Source organism: Typopeltis vanoorti, chromosome 24 (assembly GCF_054136105.1).
Source record: "Typopeltis vanoorti isolate ZY-2024b chromosome 24, IOZ_Tvanoo_1.0, whole genome shotgun sequence".
In the NCBI taxonomy this organism is placed as follows: Eukaryota; Metazoa; Arthropoda; class Arachnida; order Uropygi; family Thelyphonidae; genus Typopeltis; species Typopeltis vanoorti.
This window is the reverse complement of record NC_143572.1, coordinates 67,953,297-67,973,393: the sequence shown is the minus strand read 5'-3', so window position 1 is coordinate 67,973,393 and position 20,097 is coordinate 67,953,297. Positions and strand designations below refer to the sequence as shown.

Sequence of the window (20,097 nt, the reverse complement as noted above, 5' to 3'; positions counted from 1 at the left end):
TGTTAGGTTCGCGAAGAATGCTTTTACTAAATTGCCTATTAATCTATTGTTCTGAACACAGCTCTTTTACCAGACTTCTACAAATAAATCAACGTCAGTTTCTTGCTTAGTTCTCATTTACTCATTGTTTTTTTTTTAGAAATAATGCATTTTCTTTATTTTTCTTTTCTTTTTTTTTTTTTTTTTTTACTGATAGAGCGATTCACTGGATGTAAATTACTGGAAAAAGGATGTGGTCCATCAGTTCCTGGACTGATATCGGCGAGTGTCCATTTTCCTTACATGGTCACCAGCGACTATTCGGATTCAAATAGGAAGATGGTGGAGAAGTGGGTAAATAAAGATCCTGAGGTATGGTTTACTCTATGTTTTTCGAGATTGTTGCCAAACTGGAAGGATACAGGTAAATGGAATTCAACATAAAAATTGTATAATCTTTGCGATGAGCTGTATTTAGTGAAAAGCGTTTTTTTTATAATTTATTCAGTGATTTGTTTACCCTACCGGAGAAAGATTAACTTAATCAGACGAAAAACATTACCACGCTTTGGATGTGAAGGGATGATCATTGATGAGAGCACAGTAATTATAATTTACACAAAATAATATTAAAGGAATAACAGACGATGTGTTTGAATAGATAAAAGTTTTGAAAGAGAATGGGAGTTTACCTAAATGCAAACCTTAGATATGAGTTGCCTTGGTATTGCAAGAAACAATTGTTACCTTCAAGTCTAAAATCTTAAAATCTGCAAACGTGTTCTTCCAGTCTTGGAGGAAAGTGGAAGAACAATGGTAATCCTTGAACTAATAGGAGAAACATAAGCATCAGACTTTCTTCTTGGAGATTTATGTGAACCACCCCAAATGTGTGTGTGTGTACAGGAAGGGATTATTTCAAGATCAGGCGGATTTGCCTTGAGCAGAAAAGTATATCTAGATTTTGGGCGGCCGAACAAGCTTTGTGTGACTTACCAGGCAACGTTCGAGTTTTGTTTAGGGTTCGAATCCTGTTGTACGGATATTTGCGAATGTCTTTAGGTAAGAGAATTAAATTTCTTGGTTTCCTCGGATGAGATTACTTGTTTTCATTAATTAAATGATAGCATTTTAAAAGGCTGTTCATTCTGATTTGGAAAGAACATTTTGTGCATATATTGCATCCCTGAGAAAGGCACAGTTGTACAGCTGCTGCATTACATTTGCATCATTAAACTTACAAACATCAAATATTGTACGACTTACTTGTTTATTCGGAAAAGACCATAATTTTCTCTTGAAACAAAATCGGAATCCGAAAACCATTTGTATTCATCTGTCTAAAGACATTTGAACTTTCCAGATTTTGGACATGACATACGAAAGATATATGGCTGTTATCGTTGGGCTATTTTTTACAGTCAGATTCTATTGATTTATTTTATTTTTACTTTTCTACGATGTATTTGCTGTTTACTTAACATCGTTTTCGGATTTTTTTAAATCATTTCCATTCCTTATGATGTACACCACACAGAGCGTATGTAACTATAAGAATTAATTAAAAATCTTTTTTCCATGGAATAATACCAAATGTTCCTTTAAGTATGAATGATACGATATTTGTTCGTACGACATGGAATTGTTGAGACAGATGGATAATTTTTACAATAAAATGGTTTAGTTATGGTATATCATGTAGTGGTGAGCTTTACATGCTACTATAATTGCTACTTTAAATTCATATGGATTTTCTGATAATTATATAAAAAATGATTTTTTTGCATTTGGTTCTGATGGAGCTAGTGTAATGTTAGGAAACAAATCAGGTGTTGCAATCAAACTTCTACAAAGATTTGCCAACATTGTGATTTGGCATTGAGTAGCTCATCGTTTACAATTAGCATTAGACAATTCGATAAAAAAACATTAAACAAATAAATCATTTTGAAATATTTATGGATAAATTATATGCTTTTTATCACCAATCACTAAAAAACCAACGAGAATTAAACACGATTGCAAAAGACCTTGGTATCGAAATTTTAAAGATCGGCCGTGTGTTTGGACCACGATGGGCAGCTTGCAGTTTACGAAAGGCTCTTGCTGTGTGCAGAAATCACACAGATTTATGCAAGCATTTCGCATCGAACGATAAATATAAGGTCTTTTTAAACCGACTTCTCGATTTGGAATTTTTAAAAGATCTAGCATTAATGATTGATATCCTACAGGAATTATCAAATCTGTCAGAAGCTCTACAAAGTCGCAATATAAGTATTATAAGTATTTTTATTTTTTCTCGACGATGCGAGCCCTTTGTTAAAATTTCCATAGCTCACTACTGGGTATATGGAATAAGAGAAATGCATTAATTTTTTAATCTTAATTTCAAAACGTTTAATTAATTCATTGATAGGAATTATGGACAAAGCAACCAAGAATATGAGACACTGTCTTATGCCTATTAACTGTACCTGTTTAGATAAGATTTTTGGAATTTGAGATATGAATGAGAATAAAATGAATTAATTTTTCAAGATAAAAAAAGTGTTTATGGTATGTAAACCCCCTGCCACTATTGTATGAGACTGGTATCTTACCTGCACTCGAATGGCATTAAGATTCCTCATTTCCTATACGGGATTAGAACCTAAGACGGAAAAACAAGTTTCAGAACTTTTATCGCTGCTACGTGTAATACAGAGGAGTTTTTTTTTTTTTTTTTTTTTTTTTTGAAATTGGAAACCCACTCGTTGAATTGAAAACCCAATCGTCATCAGATAATCTGCCAGTAATTTATAAATCATAAATTATGATTTCAAACTTCTCAGTTCAATCTCACAAAACTACGGATCCCTTGTGGCATCTTTGTAACTTTTAAGGATGCGGCAAGTTATAGCTTAAAACAAAAATCACGAGGACGTCAAAATTTTGCTATGGAGAAGGATACGAGTGGATTCACATGTTCAAAATTCTAGAACAAGTATGCTTTGCATTATGGGATATTCAGGCAATTGATATGAAACCTTCTGCCTCCAGTCTAGTCGGGAATATACTTGAATCACGAAGTTGTTGTTTACACTTGGATAAAGGATTAAACAAGAATATAATTTCTTGTTAGAGTAATATAGTAAACAACGTTTAGGAATCAACAAACAAACTGTAGAATAAATGGATAAAGAACTTTTCAACTGAAAGCTAGGTAGCCAGGCTCATACTGATGCGGTAGGTTTTTGTTTCTTGCACAACACCAATTTTTATTTCTTCCGACAAACAAAAAACCATCATGAAAACATGAAACACAATTCAGTCACAATCCTGGTGTGTGTGTGTATATACAATTGATCCTTGGGACGCAAAGTACTACTGGTTTAAGGATAGTCTAATGTAGTGTTTCTTATCAGTCTTGAGACTGCGAAACCGTACAAAAAAACATGCCCTTCTTGCGGAACCCAATGAAAATTTTCATGAAATTATCGGAAACGAATGATGACAGTAAATGGTTTGCTGAAAAATAGTTTAATTATGAAAATATACACACGTTCTAGAAATAAGGCAGGTTAATAAATTTTGTTTTCTCCATTCATTGAAGGTTTTTCCCAAATTACATCCAATAACAAGTTATAATTAATTATGCTCTGAAAAATCCATAGAAGTTTTCGATAAAATCTAAGTTCCGCGACAAGGTTTAAGGAACAATAGTGTAGGGGATCCTGGAGATGGATGTGCAGTTGTGTAAGGTAGTACCTGTATTTGGAGACTGAAAAAGATATCTGGAAACTCATTTGGATTGCAAAATATCGGAATCTTGAATATGACAGTGACTAAGAAATGAACCTGGAACTAATGGGGGCGTGAGAGTTACGGGTCGAAACCAATCACCTCTCTCAGTACCACAGAAACCAACCTCTGCGTTATGCCAAAAGCTTATTGTCCTACATCACCTACTTTCCTCGTCAGAAGATAAAATTTCTAGTTGTTCAATACAATATAACCACGTGTGGAATATCTCCCAAAGCCGATATGATTCGAAATATATACCCTGGTGGATAAAGTGCACGTTTGAGCCATGAAACAATTTGAATTTATTCAGCAGATCACTACCATTACTCATCATTCCAATACCAGCAAGTAGTCGACCACAGAGAGAAGATATTTTCCAGATCGAAAAAATGACAAATCCTATGTTGGTGCAGTTTTTAACCAATGATTTTGACAAACATGAAATTCCCATTCTTTGATTCGAATTCCAGAAAGATAGTCAGAGTAGTCAATCGCTGAACTCTATTGGTCACGAAGCCATGGATTATAGCGATAAGTCTCAAAAGTATTCCAATTAAATGTTTCTTATACTACAGTCAATTTGATTTTCGAAGATGCAGCCTATCATGTATGCATTATACGTTATCAGCACTCCCATGTAGGAACAGTTGCAAATGAATACTATTCTAGTATTGAGGAGTAAACAAGGGTTTCATCAACAATACAAAAGGCAGGAACTCCTGACTTTACAAGGCAGATATACAAAACTAACTTTCGGATTTAGTTTTCTTTTGAAGGACCCTTGTTTCACAGGGGAGAGAGAGAGAGAGAGAGAGAAAGAGAGAGAGAGAGAGAGAGAGAGATTGAAAGATAAGATTGGATTGAAAGTCTCTTTTCAAACCTTCTCTCTTATTTCCAGAAGGACCGACAATAACTGTGAAAAGCAGGCATCCTTGTATTGCACATCTTTAATGGATTCACATCAGCTATGCCAAAAATAATTACAATTTTTCTGCAGTAAGAAAAAACGTTTCGGTATGATTGGCAGAATCATGTTTACAATCCAACCTCGCGTCTATCTTCCACTGGAAATTTCCAAATCCAGCTTTCGACAGACCTTTTTCAACATTCGTCTTGTTCAGGCTTAGAGCAGGGTAGACGTTGTCACCAATCTTCCAAAATGTGCATCCGAAAATTCCCGTGAGCACCAAACCACCTCCTTGATGAAGCAACGAAGCAAAGTTTTTTACAGCTTTATCGAAGGCATTCCAATCAGCACATCCAGCTTCTAGGCATCCCGACGAAATAAGAAGATCGTACTCTTGCAGATATTCGTCGGGTAGTATTTTGTCGGCATTCACATCGCAAAAGACAACTGCTTTCAAGTTGCGTCGAAGCCGTGACGCAATCTGTTGTTTGCCTTCCTCCAGATCACTGGAAAATAGAAGGCATTTATTATTATTAATAATGTTAGCACCCAACTCACCTCAAATAAAAATATTGTTAAAATTCTTTCTAAATATCGTAGGGCATGTTATTTACTAATCAGAAACATAGCATGTTAAGTGTATATATGTAAATACAATAAATATTGTAAATGTATGACAACATATCTTTTTCAAATTTTAAAAATTAACAATTTTGCACTCAATAGATTATCGTATAATTTGGTCCGTGCGGTTAGCCTAGTGGCTTTGCGCTTCACAACCATATGCCTGGGGAAGGAGAGTCCTGGGTTCGATACCCGTCGCCGAAGTGAGGAACTTAAGGATCTTCCTCAGCCATAGCCAAGTTAACTGGTCTTGGGCGTGGACAGCAGGGTTTTTCCCCTTAGTTTATCTGTGGTTTTTCATCCCGCAAGCAGGCAAACCGGCTCCGTGAACACACACGTATTTACAGCCATAAATACTTAATACCCCCATGAGGGGACTCAACTCGTCCCAATAGGGACGGGGGAGAAAAGAGAGGAAACTCTATATGAATAAATAAATAAATAAATTGTATAATTATCATTACAAATGTTAAAATGAAACTATTGTCAACGCAAATGTTACTGCACATCATTTTGTTATACTTAATGATTTCTTTTATTAGTAGTGATATGTGCACATTTCTCGAAGACCAATAAAGATGATTATTATTAGTATTAAAAAACTGATTACGTTTGTTTAAAATTATTATTTTCTTGTTCCTGAATCGTTGAATTTCATTCTCCAGATCCCTATACTTGGTCAGTGTTTTTATGCACTTTTTATTCTATTCTACTATCCCCTGGTATTGCTACATGTTGCTATTCAAATACAGTGAATATCTGGCATATTACGTTCCAGATTTATATCTATCCGAATTTTAATGTACTACAATATCTCTGTATTTTCATTTTCAATAACCTTTTCACCTGTGTTCCCAAGAGGTTTAGCAAATGGGAAAACCATATTTCCTGTACTTGTTCCAGTTGTACAGATTTTGCTACCTGATCACGCCTTTGCTGATTGTCTGTATGAGCAATCTTCCCGGAAGGGACTAACTAGATGGTCCACTGTCTCTTCTTTATCTCTGCACGGTCGGCATTTACTCTCGTTACTGAACTCTATTTACCAATCTTCACCTTTATTGCTTTCGTTTGTAGTGCTTATTCTGGAGCAGCAAGTATCAGACCGTCTGTCTCTTTCTTAATGCTGAAGTCATTAAGAAATTTCATCAACTTTTTCATCAAATTTCATCAACAATATCCTTCAAATGTTCACCACGGAGTGCTTTATATTTCCAACCTTCTGATCTTTCTGCAATTTCTTTCTCCTTGTACAGTATTGTTTGAATCTACAATCACTACTTTTTTACTTTGCAAGCTATAATTAGCAATGTTTATACTTTATACAATAACTCACTACTCGTTTTTCTTCTTCTACTATTTTCTTGACTTGTAAAAGGCCAGTCCTCCACTTTTCCTGGTTATGCAGAACCAATTCACATCACTACATGGGTTGAAGATACGATTCACTGTCGTTAATTTTTACAATCAAGTGCATGCAAATCGGATTGTGTCCAGTCAATTATCTCTGCAGTGTATCTAATTGCGCGGATGATCCATGTATTGATTGCTGCCACAGAGTTGCCTACATTCAGTTTGGACTATAGAACCTTTCTGACTTTTTTCGGATATTCATATTCTTCTTTCTTTTGACTTCAGAACTCAAAATGCTGTCTGTCTCAATAATTTCTAGGTATTTGTAGGGGTTATTCTAGGACAAATTTTTAATTTTTCTTCCATTTGCAGATATGATTTCTTTCCTGCCTACTATTTTTCAACTTATGTTATGGTTCAAGTCCAAATTCCATGCCAATGTTTTCGCTAAAGATTCGAACTGGATTGAGCAGCGACTCAATTTCTCTAGATCATTTTCCGTATAGCTTATCCATGTATAGCACATGTTACATCTTTCCCTTCTTGCTTTGATGTTTGATATCCGAAACTAATTTTTCTTTAGAATTATATTAAAGGAATCAGTGCTAGGAAGAATTAACAGAGGTGATAGTGATTCACCTTGGGAAATTCCTCTCTTGATATTCACTATATCCAAATTGTCTTCGACTATTAGCCGATTTTTCTACATAATTATACCAGTTGTTAGGGAATTTCTGGCGTGTTTTTACTACAAAAGTTTCTGGACATTTTCTGATCTAAGTATGTCTTAAGCAATTACATGCTTTCTGCTGATCAGTCCATGCCATATATAAGTTTGTGTTTTGCCTTTTCGAGTTTTTCAAAATCATTTTATCAATTAACAACTAGTCTATTGTTCTTCTGGATATGCTACAACACGCCTTTTGTTCAGTCATCAGAACAAAAGGCGTGTTGTAGAGTCTTGGCCGAGAATTACTTGGAAAAGCTCCTTTTTTCTTTGCTTTTTTTTTAAAAAACGGAATTATCCTTCTGGTTGCCATTCATTCCTAAATTGAGTCTGTTTGCAATAAGTTGTGAAACTGAGCTAATCCAGCATGAGTACTGGGCAAGTATATGAGCCCAAACCCATATAATTGATCTTTTCCAGGTGCCTTCCAGTTCTTCATTTTCTTTGCTTGCCTTTGGATTATTTTTGTTGTTATTACACAGTCTTTCATCGGAATATTGTTCGATTGTTTTTCAACGTCTTTTACCCACTAATCATTTTCATTATGTTCGTTTGGATTATCTCATAGAAAGTGTTTTGATTGTTTTATCAGCATTCAGGTGTTCAACATTGCTTTCAGAATTCCCATCGATATTTCTCTAAAAGTAATATTTAGCAGTCATGACTTATTCTGCTTTCATAGCGTCATTTTTTGCTTTCTGCTTTTATAAATCATCTTTTCCTGGTACCTTCGAGGTCTTCACTTTCTTTGCTTGCTTTTGGATTATTTTTGTGGTTATGAGAAGGTCTTTCATCTGAATATTGTTAAGTTGTTTTTCAACGTCTTTTATCCACTTAGCATTTTCATTATGTTCGTTTGGATTGTCTCTCATAGCTGCTTTTAGACCTTGAATGTTTCTTCCGCATTCAAGTGTTCAACATTGCTTTCCGAATTCCCATCAATATTTCGGTAAAAGTGATAATGATGATGACTACTCTTGAGCTGAATGTTTTGCCTGTCTTGACTTATTCTGCTTTCATAGAGAATGACCATTTTTGCTATAGCCACGATCCTTGCTTTAATTTTTCTGATACATACTTCAGTTATCGATTTTTATCATGGTATCGCTTTACTAAACTGCTCTTGATATTTTCCTACTTAATTTTTCCTTGTTTTGAATCATTTAAATTGCTAACTTCTGCTCGAAGTTTGGCTTTTCATTTGTTTACTTTTGATTCTAAACACAATTTCAATTTTCTATTCCTCTTTTTAGTTTTTCACTTGTTTTATTGTATAAGCAAGTTCTTTCGCAACTACAACTGCATATAAGCTGATTTGATTCTACAACCGTTTTTTTTTTTTTTTTTTTTTTTTAAGGAATTAATTCTATCAGCAAGCTCGTGTTCCTTAATATTGCAGCTAGATCATGTCTTAGGCTTTGTTTCAGTGTCGGTAGTCGCTGTCTTTCTTTGATGCTCTGCATTTATTTTACAATCATACTTCTCAGTTCATTTTGTTTAGCTTTTAAGTGACCATGTTGGTTATCATCTGTGTTATTTGTATTTAATAAATTTACCTGAACTGAGTCTTGCAGCTGCCTTACGTTCATTTTAGGAATTCTTTTACAATGTCTTTGCATTTCTTCGAGTTCATCATCGCTGAGAACTTTGTTTCTTACAATAAATTTTTATTGGTCAATTAATCGCTGCCCAGTGACTCCTGCAACAGAAAATTTCTGTTTCTAAATTTCATACATTCGCTTTTATCCTCTTGATGCTTGATTTGATCCATAAAAAGCTTACATAATCATCTTGTTTTCAGACAAAGTATATTTATTTCATTCTCATTTAAGTTCTTTGGTTTGGTTACTGAACAAAGGCATATAAGCTCTGAACCCATTTATCGCCTGACACCCACGAGCTGTAGCACCAAACGCTGCCCTTGTTGTCCTGGGCGACGACCGATATGGCATGGATAACTTCTTTCTTCTATTCATTATTCAATTTTTAATAATAAATATTTATTCTTTTTCAAAGAAATTACATGTATAAACAAGTAGATAAAGAAACGAAAATCTCGCCAATATCCGTCCGGTAATTACCTCTCCTTCTTTATATCTACTCTTGTTCAATAGATGATAATTTCCTTGTTCCTCTGGGATCTTTCCATACGCACGAACTCCAATTACACATGTTACTAGCAATAGGAATTCCTTAGCACATTCTTTAACAACTTGTCACAAAATCCCATCCATCATCGTATTTACTTACTTGTTTATTCACCGAAGGATCCACTAACCGTTCTTGTTTTTTTTTTTTTTTATTTATAACATGATTTTGAGCTCACTTATTTTAATCGATTTAATCGATTCACAGTAATCATCCGAGTGAGTCAGACAGAGAGAGAGAGAGAGAGAGAGAGAGAGAGAGAGAGAGAGAGAGAGAGAGAGAGAGAGAGAGAGAATACGAACTGCATCATTTACTGCCATATAAACTCATTTGTAATCATATTCTATGAAATATTATATAAGTATAAAGAAATGACTAAAACAAAACATATGTTGAACAAGAAATGGCTTAAATATACAAAATTATATTACAGCTTTGGTCTGTTTAAAATGTAACTTAATAAACAAGAAACTGACTCAGTAGTAAAATTCTGTTAGGGAAATCATCATGAGTATCAAGGATTCAGGCCTAGCATGGCCTGTTCCGGCCTTAGAAGTCATCGTTGAATCGTTTAAGAGGACGTCCTGGTTTTCTTTTTCCTAATGGTTTGTACTTTAAGGCTTGTTTTGGTAATCTTTCTGTTTTCATTCTTTGAACGTGTTCCATCCATCTATGTTTATATTTTTTAATTTTTTCAATTACTGGTTCTTGCTTTAATTCTTTCATAATTTCTTTGTTTCTTTTGTGATCAAATAAGGTATACTTTGCAGTTTTTCTCATAAACTTCATTTCTGCTGTTGTCAATCTTTGATTGCCTTTTTGTTTTATTGTCCAGATTTCGCTTCCGTACATTAAGACCGGTAAGGCTAATGCATTGTATACTTTCAGTCTGGTTTGTTTTTGAACTAGGTTTGGTTTGAATATAGAGTTAATTCCACCTGTTATTTTTAAATATTTTGCAATTTTTACGTTTATATTCTTTTCATTTTCATATATGATCGTACATCCTAGGTAGTTAAATGAATTCACGTGTTCTAAGATCTTGTTATCTATTATTATTTTAGTTCTTGCTGGATCTTGTCCTTTAAAGGCCATATTTTTTGATTTTTCTGTTGATATTATCATACTATAATCTTTGACTAACTCATTTAGATCTAAAATAGCTTTCTGTAAGCTATATTTAGAATATGTGATTATTATTTGGTCGTCGGCAAAAAGGAGTGTGTTTAAGTTCCTGTAGGAGAAAGTTTAATTCTTTGATGTAAATTTTTATTCCATTTTATTTAAGTAGATATTAGAAAGAGTTGCTGAGAGGGGACATTCTTATCGGACCCCTTGGTTTATCTCTCTCGTATATGATAACTCGTGATTTAATCTTATTTGTATTTGATTATTTTCATATATACTTGTGATAGCTTTTAAGATATTATTTGGTATTTGTCTTTCTTTTAATATGTTAATAGCCTTTCGGCTTATTAAATTAATAATATGTTTCTTTTAACTTTGTCAAATGCTTTTTCAAGTCAATAAATGCAATATGTGTTTCTAAATTATATTCTCTTCTTTTCTCTGTTATTAATTTTAGGCAGAAGGCTGGGTCTATACATGATCGTCCTTTTCTAAATCCATTTTGTACCTCTAGAATAAAGTTTTCGGAATATTTCATTAGTTTGTTATTTAAGATTCTGCTGTATATTTTGTAACATGAATTTAGTAAACTGATACCTCTATAGTTTTTAGGGTAATCTCTATTACCATTTTTAAAGATAGGAACCACAATTGCTTTTTTCCATTCTATTGGGGGGATACCAGTATTCTTTCTTTGAATCTTGTTCCTGCGTATTTATATAGTTCTGAACCTAGCTTATCTTCTCCAGGTGATTTTCCGTTTCTTGTTTATTTTAGACTGATTTCTAATTCTTCTTTAGTTATTTCCTTTTCAATTTCGTTAATTGTTTGCCAGTTGTCTTTTTTAAAATATTTGTCAGTCCACGATTTTGTGTAGTAATTTAGAAATTCTTCTAATTTAAATTCGGTGTTTAATTTTATGTTTTCTTTGGTATCTGCATTGAAGTTTCAAAATCTTATATACATTGGGTCTTATTTTATATAAATCATGTTCTAAATTAGAAACAAATTTGTTCCATGATTCTGTTAGGGAAATGTGTGCTCAAATTATGGAATTGGCCTATCGCTAATCAAAGCTACTAATTTATTTTACCTGAAACCTTCCAACATGGCAACATGCTCCAAAAAAGGCGAATAGTCCAAGGCCGAAGGGTCTTCTTTCAGCCACTTTTCTACCATTTGTAGATTCGGCAATGAGTAGTCGCTGGTGACCATATAAGGGAAATGGGCACTGGCAGACATCAAAGAGTGTACAGTAGGACCACATCCAATTTCTAAGCACTTTGTTCCCGTGAACCTCTCTTAAAATGGAAGAAACAAAACTTGTAAAGGGGAAATATAAATATTAATCTTATTCAAATGCTTATTATACTGATTTTCTGAAATGATCGGGTGGATAGCGTTTGGTCTTCTTCCCAAGAAGAAGACCAACGCTATAATAAAAAAAAAAGAAAAGAAAAAAAATCAGTAAGCCGTTATCATTTTTTTTTTGTTTGTTTGTTTTTAGTAGTCTTCACTCATTCAGGATCCAACTCCTGTTGGATAGTATCAACGATTCGAAGGAAGTGAAGAACGCTTCTATGATGTTGTCCTCGGCAGATGAGTTAGCCGGTCTCATAGAGAGGCAGGGAGTCTTAATCCTTGAAAGCAGATTAAGAAACGTTATACATTGGTCTGAAAGCAATTAGTTGCTTTAACCATAATTAGCCATGATTACGGACATCCGGAACCACATCCTGCGGCATGAGCTACTCAGGTCCACAAAGTCTTTGAGTTTGTAGACCTCAGTACATGCGGTAGAACTGTGGGTAATCCTGTGCAACTTTTCGTTTGTTTGTTAGTTTTTCTGTCTGTTTATTTTTCTTTCAGTAGTTAGAGGACGCATACGCAATGCTTTTAAGCCTTCTTGAAACACAATTTCTTTAAAACTTAACGAAATTAAGATGAAATGATCCTGGATCTAATTCCATCATGAAAGATAATTAATTTTGTTTATATTTACATTCTTCCGCAATCATGTAATTCATAAACCTTATCAGAGTTGAAAACGTTGGATGAAGCCATTTTTTTTAAATTTTAGCATTCTATTTACACAACATTAAAATACTGATTTAAAATTTATTTAATATTGAAATATTTTAATAAAATTTAATTTAACGATTTTAATAAATAAGTTTATTTAATAAAATGAAAAAGTTTAAATAATTCTAAATTTTTGGGGTGCCATAGCATCCGATTTATTAGTCGGAGAGGGCTAACCAGAACACAGTCTTACCATAAATACTGCTACAACTTCAGCACACTCCAGCGCGGCCCACAGAATTGTGCGAGCCAGGTTAAGTTAGTGTCGTGCACAGCCAAACATTCGCGTGTTTATTAGCAGAGAGAGAATTGTCCAGGTGTACGAGTTAACATGCACTGGCGAATTTACGAGAACCGTGGGGCTGTAATAGCACTTCAAAAGATTGGAATGCAACACCTGTTATTTTCAAAACGGGAAAAACATTCGAAATCAGTAGGACGTTTGGGTATCGGACTGTTAACTGTTATAACGATACAGAAGATGTATCTGACTGCTAAAGAACGGGTCGACCATGCTACGTCAGGATGCAACAGCTTTTGAGAGCTGTGAAGGCACACCTCCACCGTAATCCTGTGGGAACGCAGCAGAAAGTGATGACGAGAGAGAGAGAGAGAGAGAGAGAGAGAGAGAGAGAGAGAGAGAGAGAGAGAGAGAGAGAGAAAGAGAGAGACGAACCTTTCACAGAAAACGATGTCAGATATACTAATTGATGACGTGGGGATGAGAGCCTATCATCATTTTACTGGACACGTCCTAAACTTATGTGCCAAAGGGTGATATCCTCTTTACAGATGGGAAGATTTTCACTAATGAAGAGTTGTGTAACAGCCAAAACGATCGGGTGTATGCCTCGGATGTTCGCACAGCAAGTGCCATAGCATCCAGGATTCAAACCATCACTCACATCAGTGATGGTTTGGTGTGTGTGTGGGGGGAGGGGAGGGTTGACCTATTTGGGTATCCAAGTTGCATTTCTGCGAGAAAGGGTCAAAACCTCTGCCAAAGTATATCAAGACATTGTGCTGGAATCTGTGGTACAGGCTCTGAATAACACCTTGTTTCACGGTAATTTGTGAATCTTCCAACAGATTCACAACGTCTTGTATGCAGGGATCAGCCCCTGCATACAAGACAAGGACCATTCAACAGTGGTTGGAGGCGAATGTGTCCGACCACATATCACTATCTGATGGGCTGTCTGAAAGTTCTGATCTGAATCCGTTGGACTTCGAATTGTAGTCGGAACTTGAGCCTGCAAGAAACGAAACCCCAACATCGCCAGCCCTGAAGGTTGATTTGGAGCGAGCAATATTGAATGTTGTACGTGCCGCCATCGATATGTGACCTCACGGGCTTCAGACGTGCGTAAAGATAAAAGGAAGACATTTCGAACAACGAGGGCTGCTATATGTACGTTATACAAGTGGTTTGCATGTGTTGAAAGCTGTAAATGACTCGCTGATGGATTAAAGACTTATGTGGTGTTCAAGTTATAACATATTTATGGCTAGGCTAGGTATATTAAAGTGCCATACATTGGGAAGCTTGTCATATGCTATTTAATGTCATATTCCAGATATCTGTGTAGCTTTGTCGCAATATTTTTGGTAACTAGAGGAACTTTTGCTGGCTTTTTTCTAGCCAGTTCCCGAGTTAATCGATGTCTGGCATAGGCTAGTAGGGTAGGGTTGTTTGTTCCACTCTTCCCGTATAAAATGTTTGAATGATTTATTGAAACATTTTATGTTATTTCAGCTCAGGTTTAAGATCACGAAATTACTTCAAAATGATCTGCTTAGCAATTAGTAGGCTATGAAATAGGACTCACTTGTGGATGCAGAGCATCATTACCTTTTAGTTTTCCTTCTTCGTTTTTTTCCCCCTTACAGACGCAAATACAGTAGCTGTTGCCTTCCATATGGGAAAAGTTTCATAATGAAACTCTTCCCATCTACTTTTTTACATCTCTCCAAAAATGAAGATCAAGACTACTATGAGTTGACAATCAACAGGTTGCTAATCGACAGTCTTTATAATTTTCAGACATTGGGAATAATGTCTGAAAATTATAAAGCTCCATCTATATAATGCACGAAAAGGCTTCTTGTTATATAAACTATCCATAAAATGAAAAATGTGTAGTTTTATATTCGATTACAATACTTACTGCTCTGCAGAACGTCATGAAGAAAATTCAGCAAGAATTTTATATGCACATCCATTATTTCTACCAGCAATTTCGAGTAAGAGACTGCATCGAAGGTATCTCCGTCGAAGGGTTTCATCTCTTCGGACATTTTAGAACTTGTTCTAGAAAATACAAAACGATTGCAATTACTTTTTGTTTTCTTTCTTTCTTGTCTCATTGCTGTGATTATTAGTATTATTATGTGACACTTCCAATCTGTACAAGGTTAGTCTACCAAATCCCTAAACTGCGTCATCTTCGTTACCATCCATCGCATTACATATCCCGCATTTCTTAAATGACTTTATAATCGTCTCTTCTTTCACGGCTTCCCATGAATTTTTCACCCAAGTACATACTTCTAAAATTGTTGGCCGTTTCGTACGTCCTGTTGCTATAACATCGTGATTTGGTTTTGCCATCCATTTGTTCCACTCTTCCCGCATAAAATGTTTGAATTACTTATTAATAGATCCATCCAAGGGTTGTAATTGACTTGTAAAGCCTCAAGGAATGACAGCTAATTCTGTATTCGTTTCATTTAGAAGCTTCTTGGTTGATTCTGTTTTAGGCCCTCTGAATTGATCCCACACTAACATCGTAGGCTTTTTAAACAACGCTCCTGGACGTTTTGCTCATATCTTTTGCATCCATAATTTCAATCCTGTTTCGTCCATCCTGCCTTTATCTTGAACGTGGATAATACAGATTATCATGGGGGGGGAGTAGTTTTGTTCCGTCCGCGCAACAAGTTCAAACTACAGTGTAGTGAGTTTTTCGTGACCTGTTGTTTTGATCACCATTGATTTGGTGCCTTTTGAATCTACTGTCCGATTTGAAGGAACATCAAACGTTAGAGGCACTTCATCCATGTTCGCAATTTGATTAAGCTCAAAGTTAAATTTCCTTCTCGCTGATATGACAAATCTATGGAAGTCTATAATTTTAGCTTCATAGTCAGCCGGCTTTTTTTTTTTTTTTTTTTTTTGGGCTAGAGTGGTTTTTGTACGTATGCATAACCCGTGTCTTTTCATAAATCTAAAGCACCAAGACGGTGATCCAGTAAAATCTAAAATTCCATTAGCAGTTGCCAATCGTTTCGCTTCAAAAATTATCATTTTCGTAAAAACAGATATTCCCATGTTTTGATGATTTGTTACCCAATTTTTCATTTGTACTTCTAATTCTGGTCAATTTTCTAGGTGTGAACGGAATGTTTTCTTGTGTTTACATAGCAGTTTTAATTGTTCCTCTTGTTTTCTCCACTCGCGAACCATTTTTTTCTGTTCGTGGTGGACCAAAATGTCTTTCTGTTGCTTTGTTTCCATATTGATTTGCATAATTTATCACATTTAATTTATAACTCATTTATTTGTTATATGAAAGTCTTTTTTTTGTTTTATCCTCATTTTTTTCTAATTTTAAGATAAAAATTTTAACTACTTACAAAAAATAATTCAAACGAACCGTACAAAAACACGTGTTTGCACACTAATGACTATTGACGCTCTAAATCGGTGATTCACCCACACGCACGAGATAACTTAGGTACCTATCTTCAGTGGCGTACATACTAATTTCATTAACAAATTGCGGCAGTAACTAAACTTCATTAACAGCTTCAGTACAGTGTAAAGATTCGTATTTTAATGTTACCTTTCAGATTTTTCTAGGTAAAAAGGTGCGTCTTATGGTCCGAAAAATACGGTATATTTGTATCGTTTTCATAAACACCTAGAAACAGTTGGTAAAATTTAAAATTCCCACTACATCTTAACACTAGGAAAAAAGGCTCGCGATCAGTGGCCCTACCAGGCTTTTAAAGGCCCCCGACTTAGCAAGTATAAGATTTGATAGGATAAGATGATTAGCCGTTTGCCTACAAGTATATACTCACGCAGATGTTTTTAGACTCAGAGAGACTGCATGATATCTTTAACTTTGTACAAAGAATTTATTTGTGCAAACACATTTGACTATAATTTTGTTATATGTAGATACTGTATTACCTAACTTTTGTACAGTCATATTATTTACTAATTTATCTGACTGTTTATGTACTCTCTAGCCTTTGACCTTGTGTATTGCTGTGACCTTTGCTATAATTTTGTTTATATGTAGATACTGCATTGTGAAACATAATTTTCGTGCATGCATATTGTTTACTAGTTTTTCTTTTACTATTTATATCTGCTGTAAACTTTGACCTTTGCTAATCCAATAAACCATATTTTGGTTTAAGATATAATTAGTTTTCTCAGGTCTTGTTTTACGCTATGTATTTCTAGGTACCCTGTAGTTCGCATCAGAGTAATATTTTAGCATGGCTGCATAGTGATATAAGTGTTTAGCTGTTAATATTTTATGTTCTAATTGCCGTGTGTATATTAAGCAAGTAGCGTCTCTTTGTTCCCAAAAGATCAGCTTTATCATTTTTTCCTCTAATGATATTAAGCTACTTATCGTATAGAGTGCACAAAATGCATACGTTAATTACATATTTCGTCTTTTTTGTTTGTTTTAAATAAGGTTTATAAAAGACTAAGGTTTATAAACACTAAGAGTATGTGTGTGTGTGTGTGTGTGTGTGTGTGTGTGTGTGTGTGTGTGTGTGTGTGTGTGTGTGTGTGTTTATTAATATTTCTTGGCACCTCATCGAGGTAAGGCACCATTTCCACCACTTAATTCACAAACTACATCGACCGCTACTACGATAATCATCACCACTAGTATTTTCGGAGACTACGATATATTTATGAAAATGAGTTGGGCGCTAATATTTAATAGCATCACCCCTTTGCTGCTAATACCAGCAAAAATGATTATGACTCAAGTTAATCCCACTGACTTCGAAGCTACAGTTAGCTTTTCTAAAGAGAATGGGTTTAACGATAATCTTAACTTTTTGTTGCTGGGGTTGATGTGCTCTATGAGGCATGTATGGCAACTTTTACAGTATTAAGTATAATAATAACTATGATATTTTATCGCTTATGATCTCGACACAGATTACATGCGACGTCATGAAACATTTAAGAAACAATAATTATAAAAATTAAAAACATAACGCACTTATTATTGATTGTAACTTACTCTGTCTTGTGCTGAAATTCACTAACACACCTACCAGCGCACCAAGTGAATTTATCGAAATCGTGACATGCGCCTCTGGTGGGTGTAGATTAAAAAAAAAAAAAAAAAAAAAAAAAAAAAAATCCTTCAAAAGTAATTCGGGATAATGGGCTCAGTTAGTATTATATAACAAATATGAACACGCTTCACCAGTGAAGATAATGAGACTTCACAAGCGCTAAATAACCTTCAAGTCAAGGTCAACGAATCAAATAAATAGTAAAAATGGCTGTTTATGTTTCGAGTAAATACAGCACGTTCGTTTTATTAGAAGATGCAATGTGACAAACAGCCCATTCAGGTTTGATTAGCATTTATATGTTGAATTATTTGCATTTAAAATTAATTAATTAATTAGATATTTATTTTCAAATCAAAGTTCCGTTGATGATTTATAAATTCGTATTTAATTAAAAAATAAAATAAAAAACAACTCACGCTGTATACCACTACACTTATTATAGATGAAATACTCTATCTTCCCATAAAAGTGCCCCATTTGGCTTTATTATTATTGTTATTATTATTATTATGAAATTTATTTCAGAGGTAATAAACAGGTAAAAATAACATAATAATATTACTATGTAATATATGAATATATAATGTAAAATCAAAAATATTCTTCTTATTATTGTTATTCCTAAATTACTTAGTGTGTATATAACAGTGGACCACTCACGTATATAACAGCGGACCACTCACTGTTATATACTTTGACTCCATGGAGGTTTTCTTGTAATAATAATAATAATAATAATAATAATAATAATAATAATAATAATAATAATAATAATTATTATTATTATTATTATTATTATTATTATTATTATCTAAGAATATATGTTTGTAGCAAACAGAAAACAAATGTGAATTGTATAAATGTAAATAGTGTGTATTATAACACTTTGTTAAACTTTTAAAAAATATAACGTATTATTTATTTTTTTATATTTTTATTTTTTATAATTTTGATAATTTATAACATTTAAAATATAAATTTTATATTTTATATTTATATTTTTTATTTTAAAATATATTTTTAAATATTATTATTATTATTAAACTTATTTTTATTTATTTATTTTTATATACTTTTTTGTTTTATAAATTTTTATATTAAATTTTTATTTACATATTTATATTTTATTTATATATTTATATTTTTTATTTTAAAGGATGAAAATACTCGCATTCATGTAATCTCATATGATTCCTATCTAACCAGTCTCCTAATGTAATGCTGCGCTGTATTCGAATCTTTAAATAATTGGATAAATAACTTTTGTACAAATTCTGAACTCACCATACTACACACAAACATAAGAAAAATAATAATAATAAAAAAAATACTGACTTACACTATTAACCCCGTTCATCAACCTCCTGACACATATCGGTGTTCTAATCCTTACCGAAATTGCTATGGGTGATACAAAAGCATCTGCGTATAACATTAACAATTACCAACGTTACACATTATGCAGACCACAAAACCGAGGAGGCAGCATAATCGCATTTGTAAAAGGAAATCAGTGCTTTGGAGATCCAATACACACCGAGAAGTAACCGAACCCCAATGGCAACACACAAAATCCTGATTGTAAAGAATCTAAGACACTACGTACTGTTACTAAGACGCTATTTCAACAACACATACCGTAATAACAGAGAAACGTATCGCATAACCACATCAAACACAACCCTCTACACAACCAGGAATTATATCAATTAATATGGAGTCACCACACTACTTACCCTCTATGAACACACAACGGTACTGTCTACATCGTACACCATAACTGGACGCAACGCCATCTACCGCTACCAAAATTAATTTTGTCTGTAAATTCTTTGAGTACAAGGCCAATCGGCCTTGTACACACGGAAATGAAGTTGCATCCCTTTGTGTTAGGCCTTCCAAACTAAAAACGCTGCAATTTCGACATTACTTCATTTTATTAATTTAAGCAGTTACAAATTTTTATTTCCGTCCACTACTCTACCCAATCACACACTTCTTCTTAAATAACTATTTTTTA

The 20,097-nt window shown here is 34.0% G+C and overlaps 1 protein-coding gene across 2 annotated transcripts; it reads right to left on the bottom strand.

The window, feature by feature from the left end:
- Nucleotides 1-4,694: 4,694 nt before the first annotated feature.
- On the bottom strand, nt 4,695-19,782 carry LOC150093376 (nicotinamide N-methyltransferase-like). Of its 2 annotated transcripts, none has more exons than XM_090413658.1 (4): nt 19,417-19,782; nt 14,903-15,045; nt 11,746-11,953; nt 4,695-5,178 (listed from the first exon to the last, which is right to left on the bottom strand). In XM_090413658.1, the coding sequence occupies exons 2-4, from the start codon at nt 15,030-15,032 to the stop codon at nt 4,746-4,748; spliced, it is 771 nt and encodes a 256-aa protein (XP_090269784.1). In that variant the 5' UTR covers nt 15,033-15,045; nt 19,417-19,782; the 3' UTR covers nt 4,695-4,745. The 2 variants fall into 2 exon arrangements, with proteins under 2 accessions (XP_090269784.1, XP_090269783.1); XM_090413657.1 differs by having other exon boundaries at nt 19,716-19,774.
- Between the last annotated feature and the right edge of the window lie 315 nt (nt 19,783-20,097).

What these genes read in the sequence shown, in the direction of transcription:
- LOC150093376 (XM_090413657.1), bottom strand. Translation starts at nt 19,741, where the DNA reads ATGCGATACGTTTCTCTGTTATTACG. An exon ending in TACGTTTCTCTGTTATTACG is followed by an intron (nt 15,046 to 19,715) that starts GTATGTGTTGTT and finishes TGTATTTTCTAG; the next exon opens with AACAAGTTCTAAAATGTCCG. An exon ending in GCCATGTTGGAAGGTTTCAG is followed by an intron (nt 5,179 to 11,745) that starts GTAAAATAAATT and finishes TCTATTTTCCAG; the next exon opens with TGATCTGGAGGAAGGCAAAC.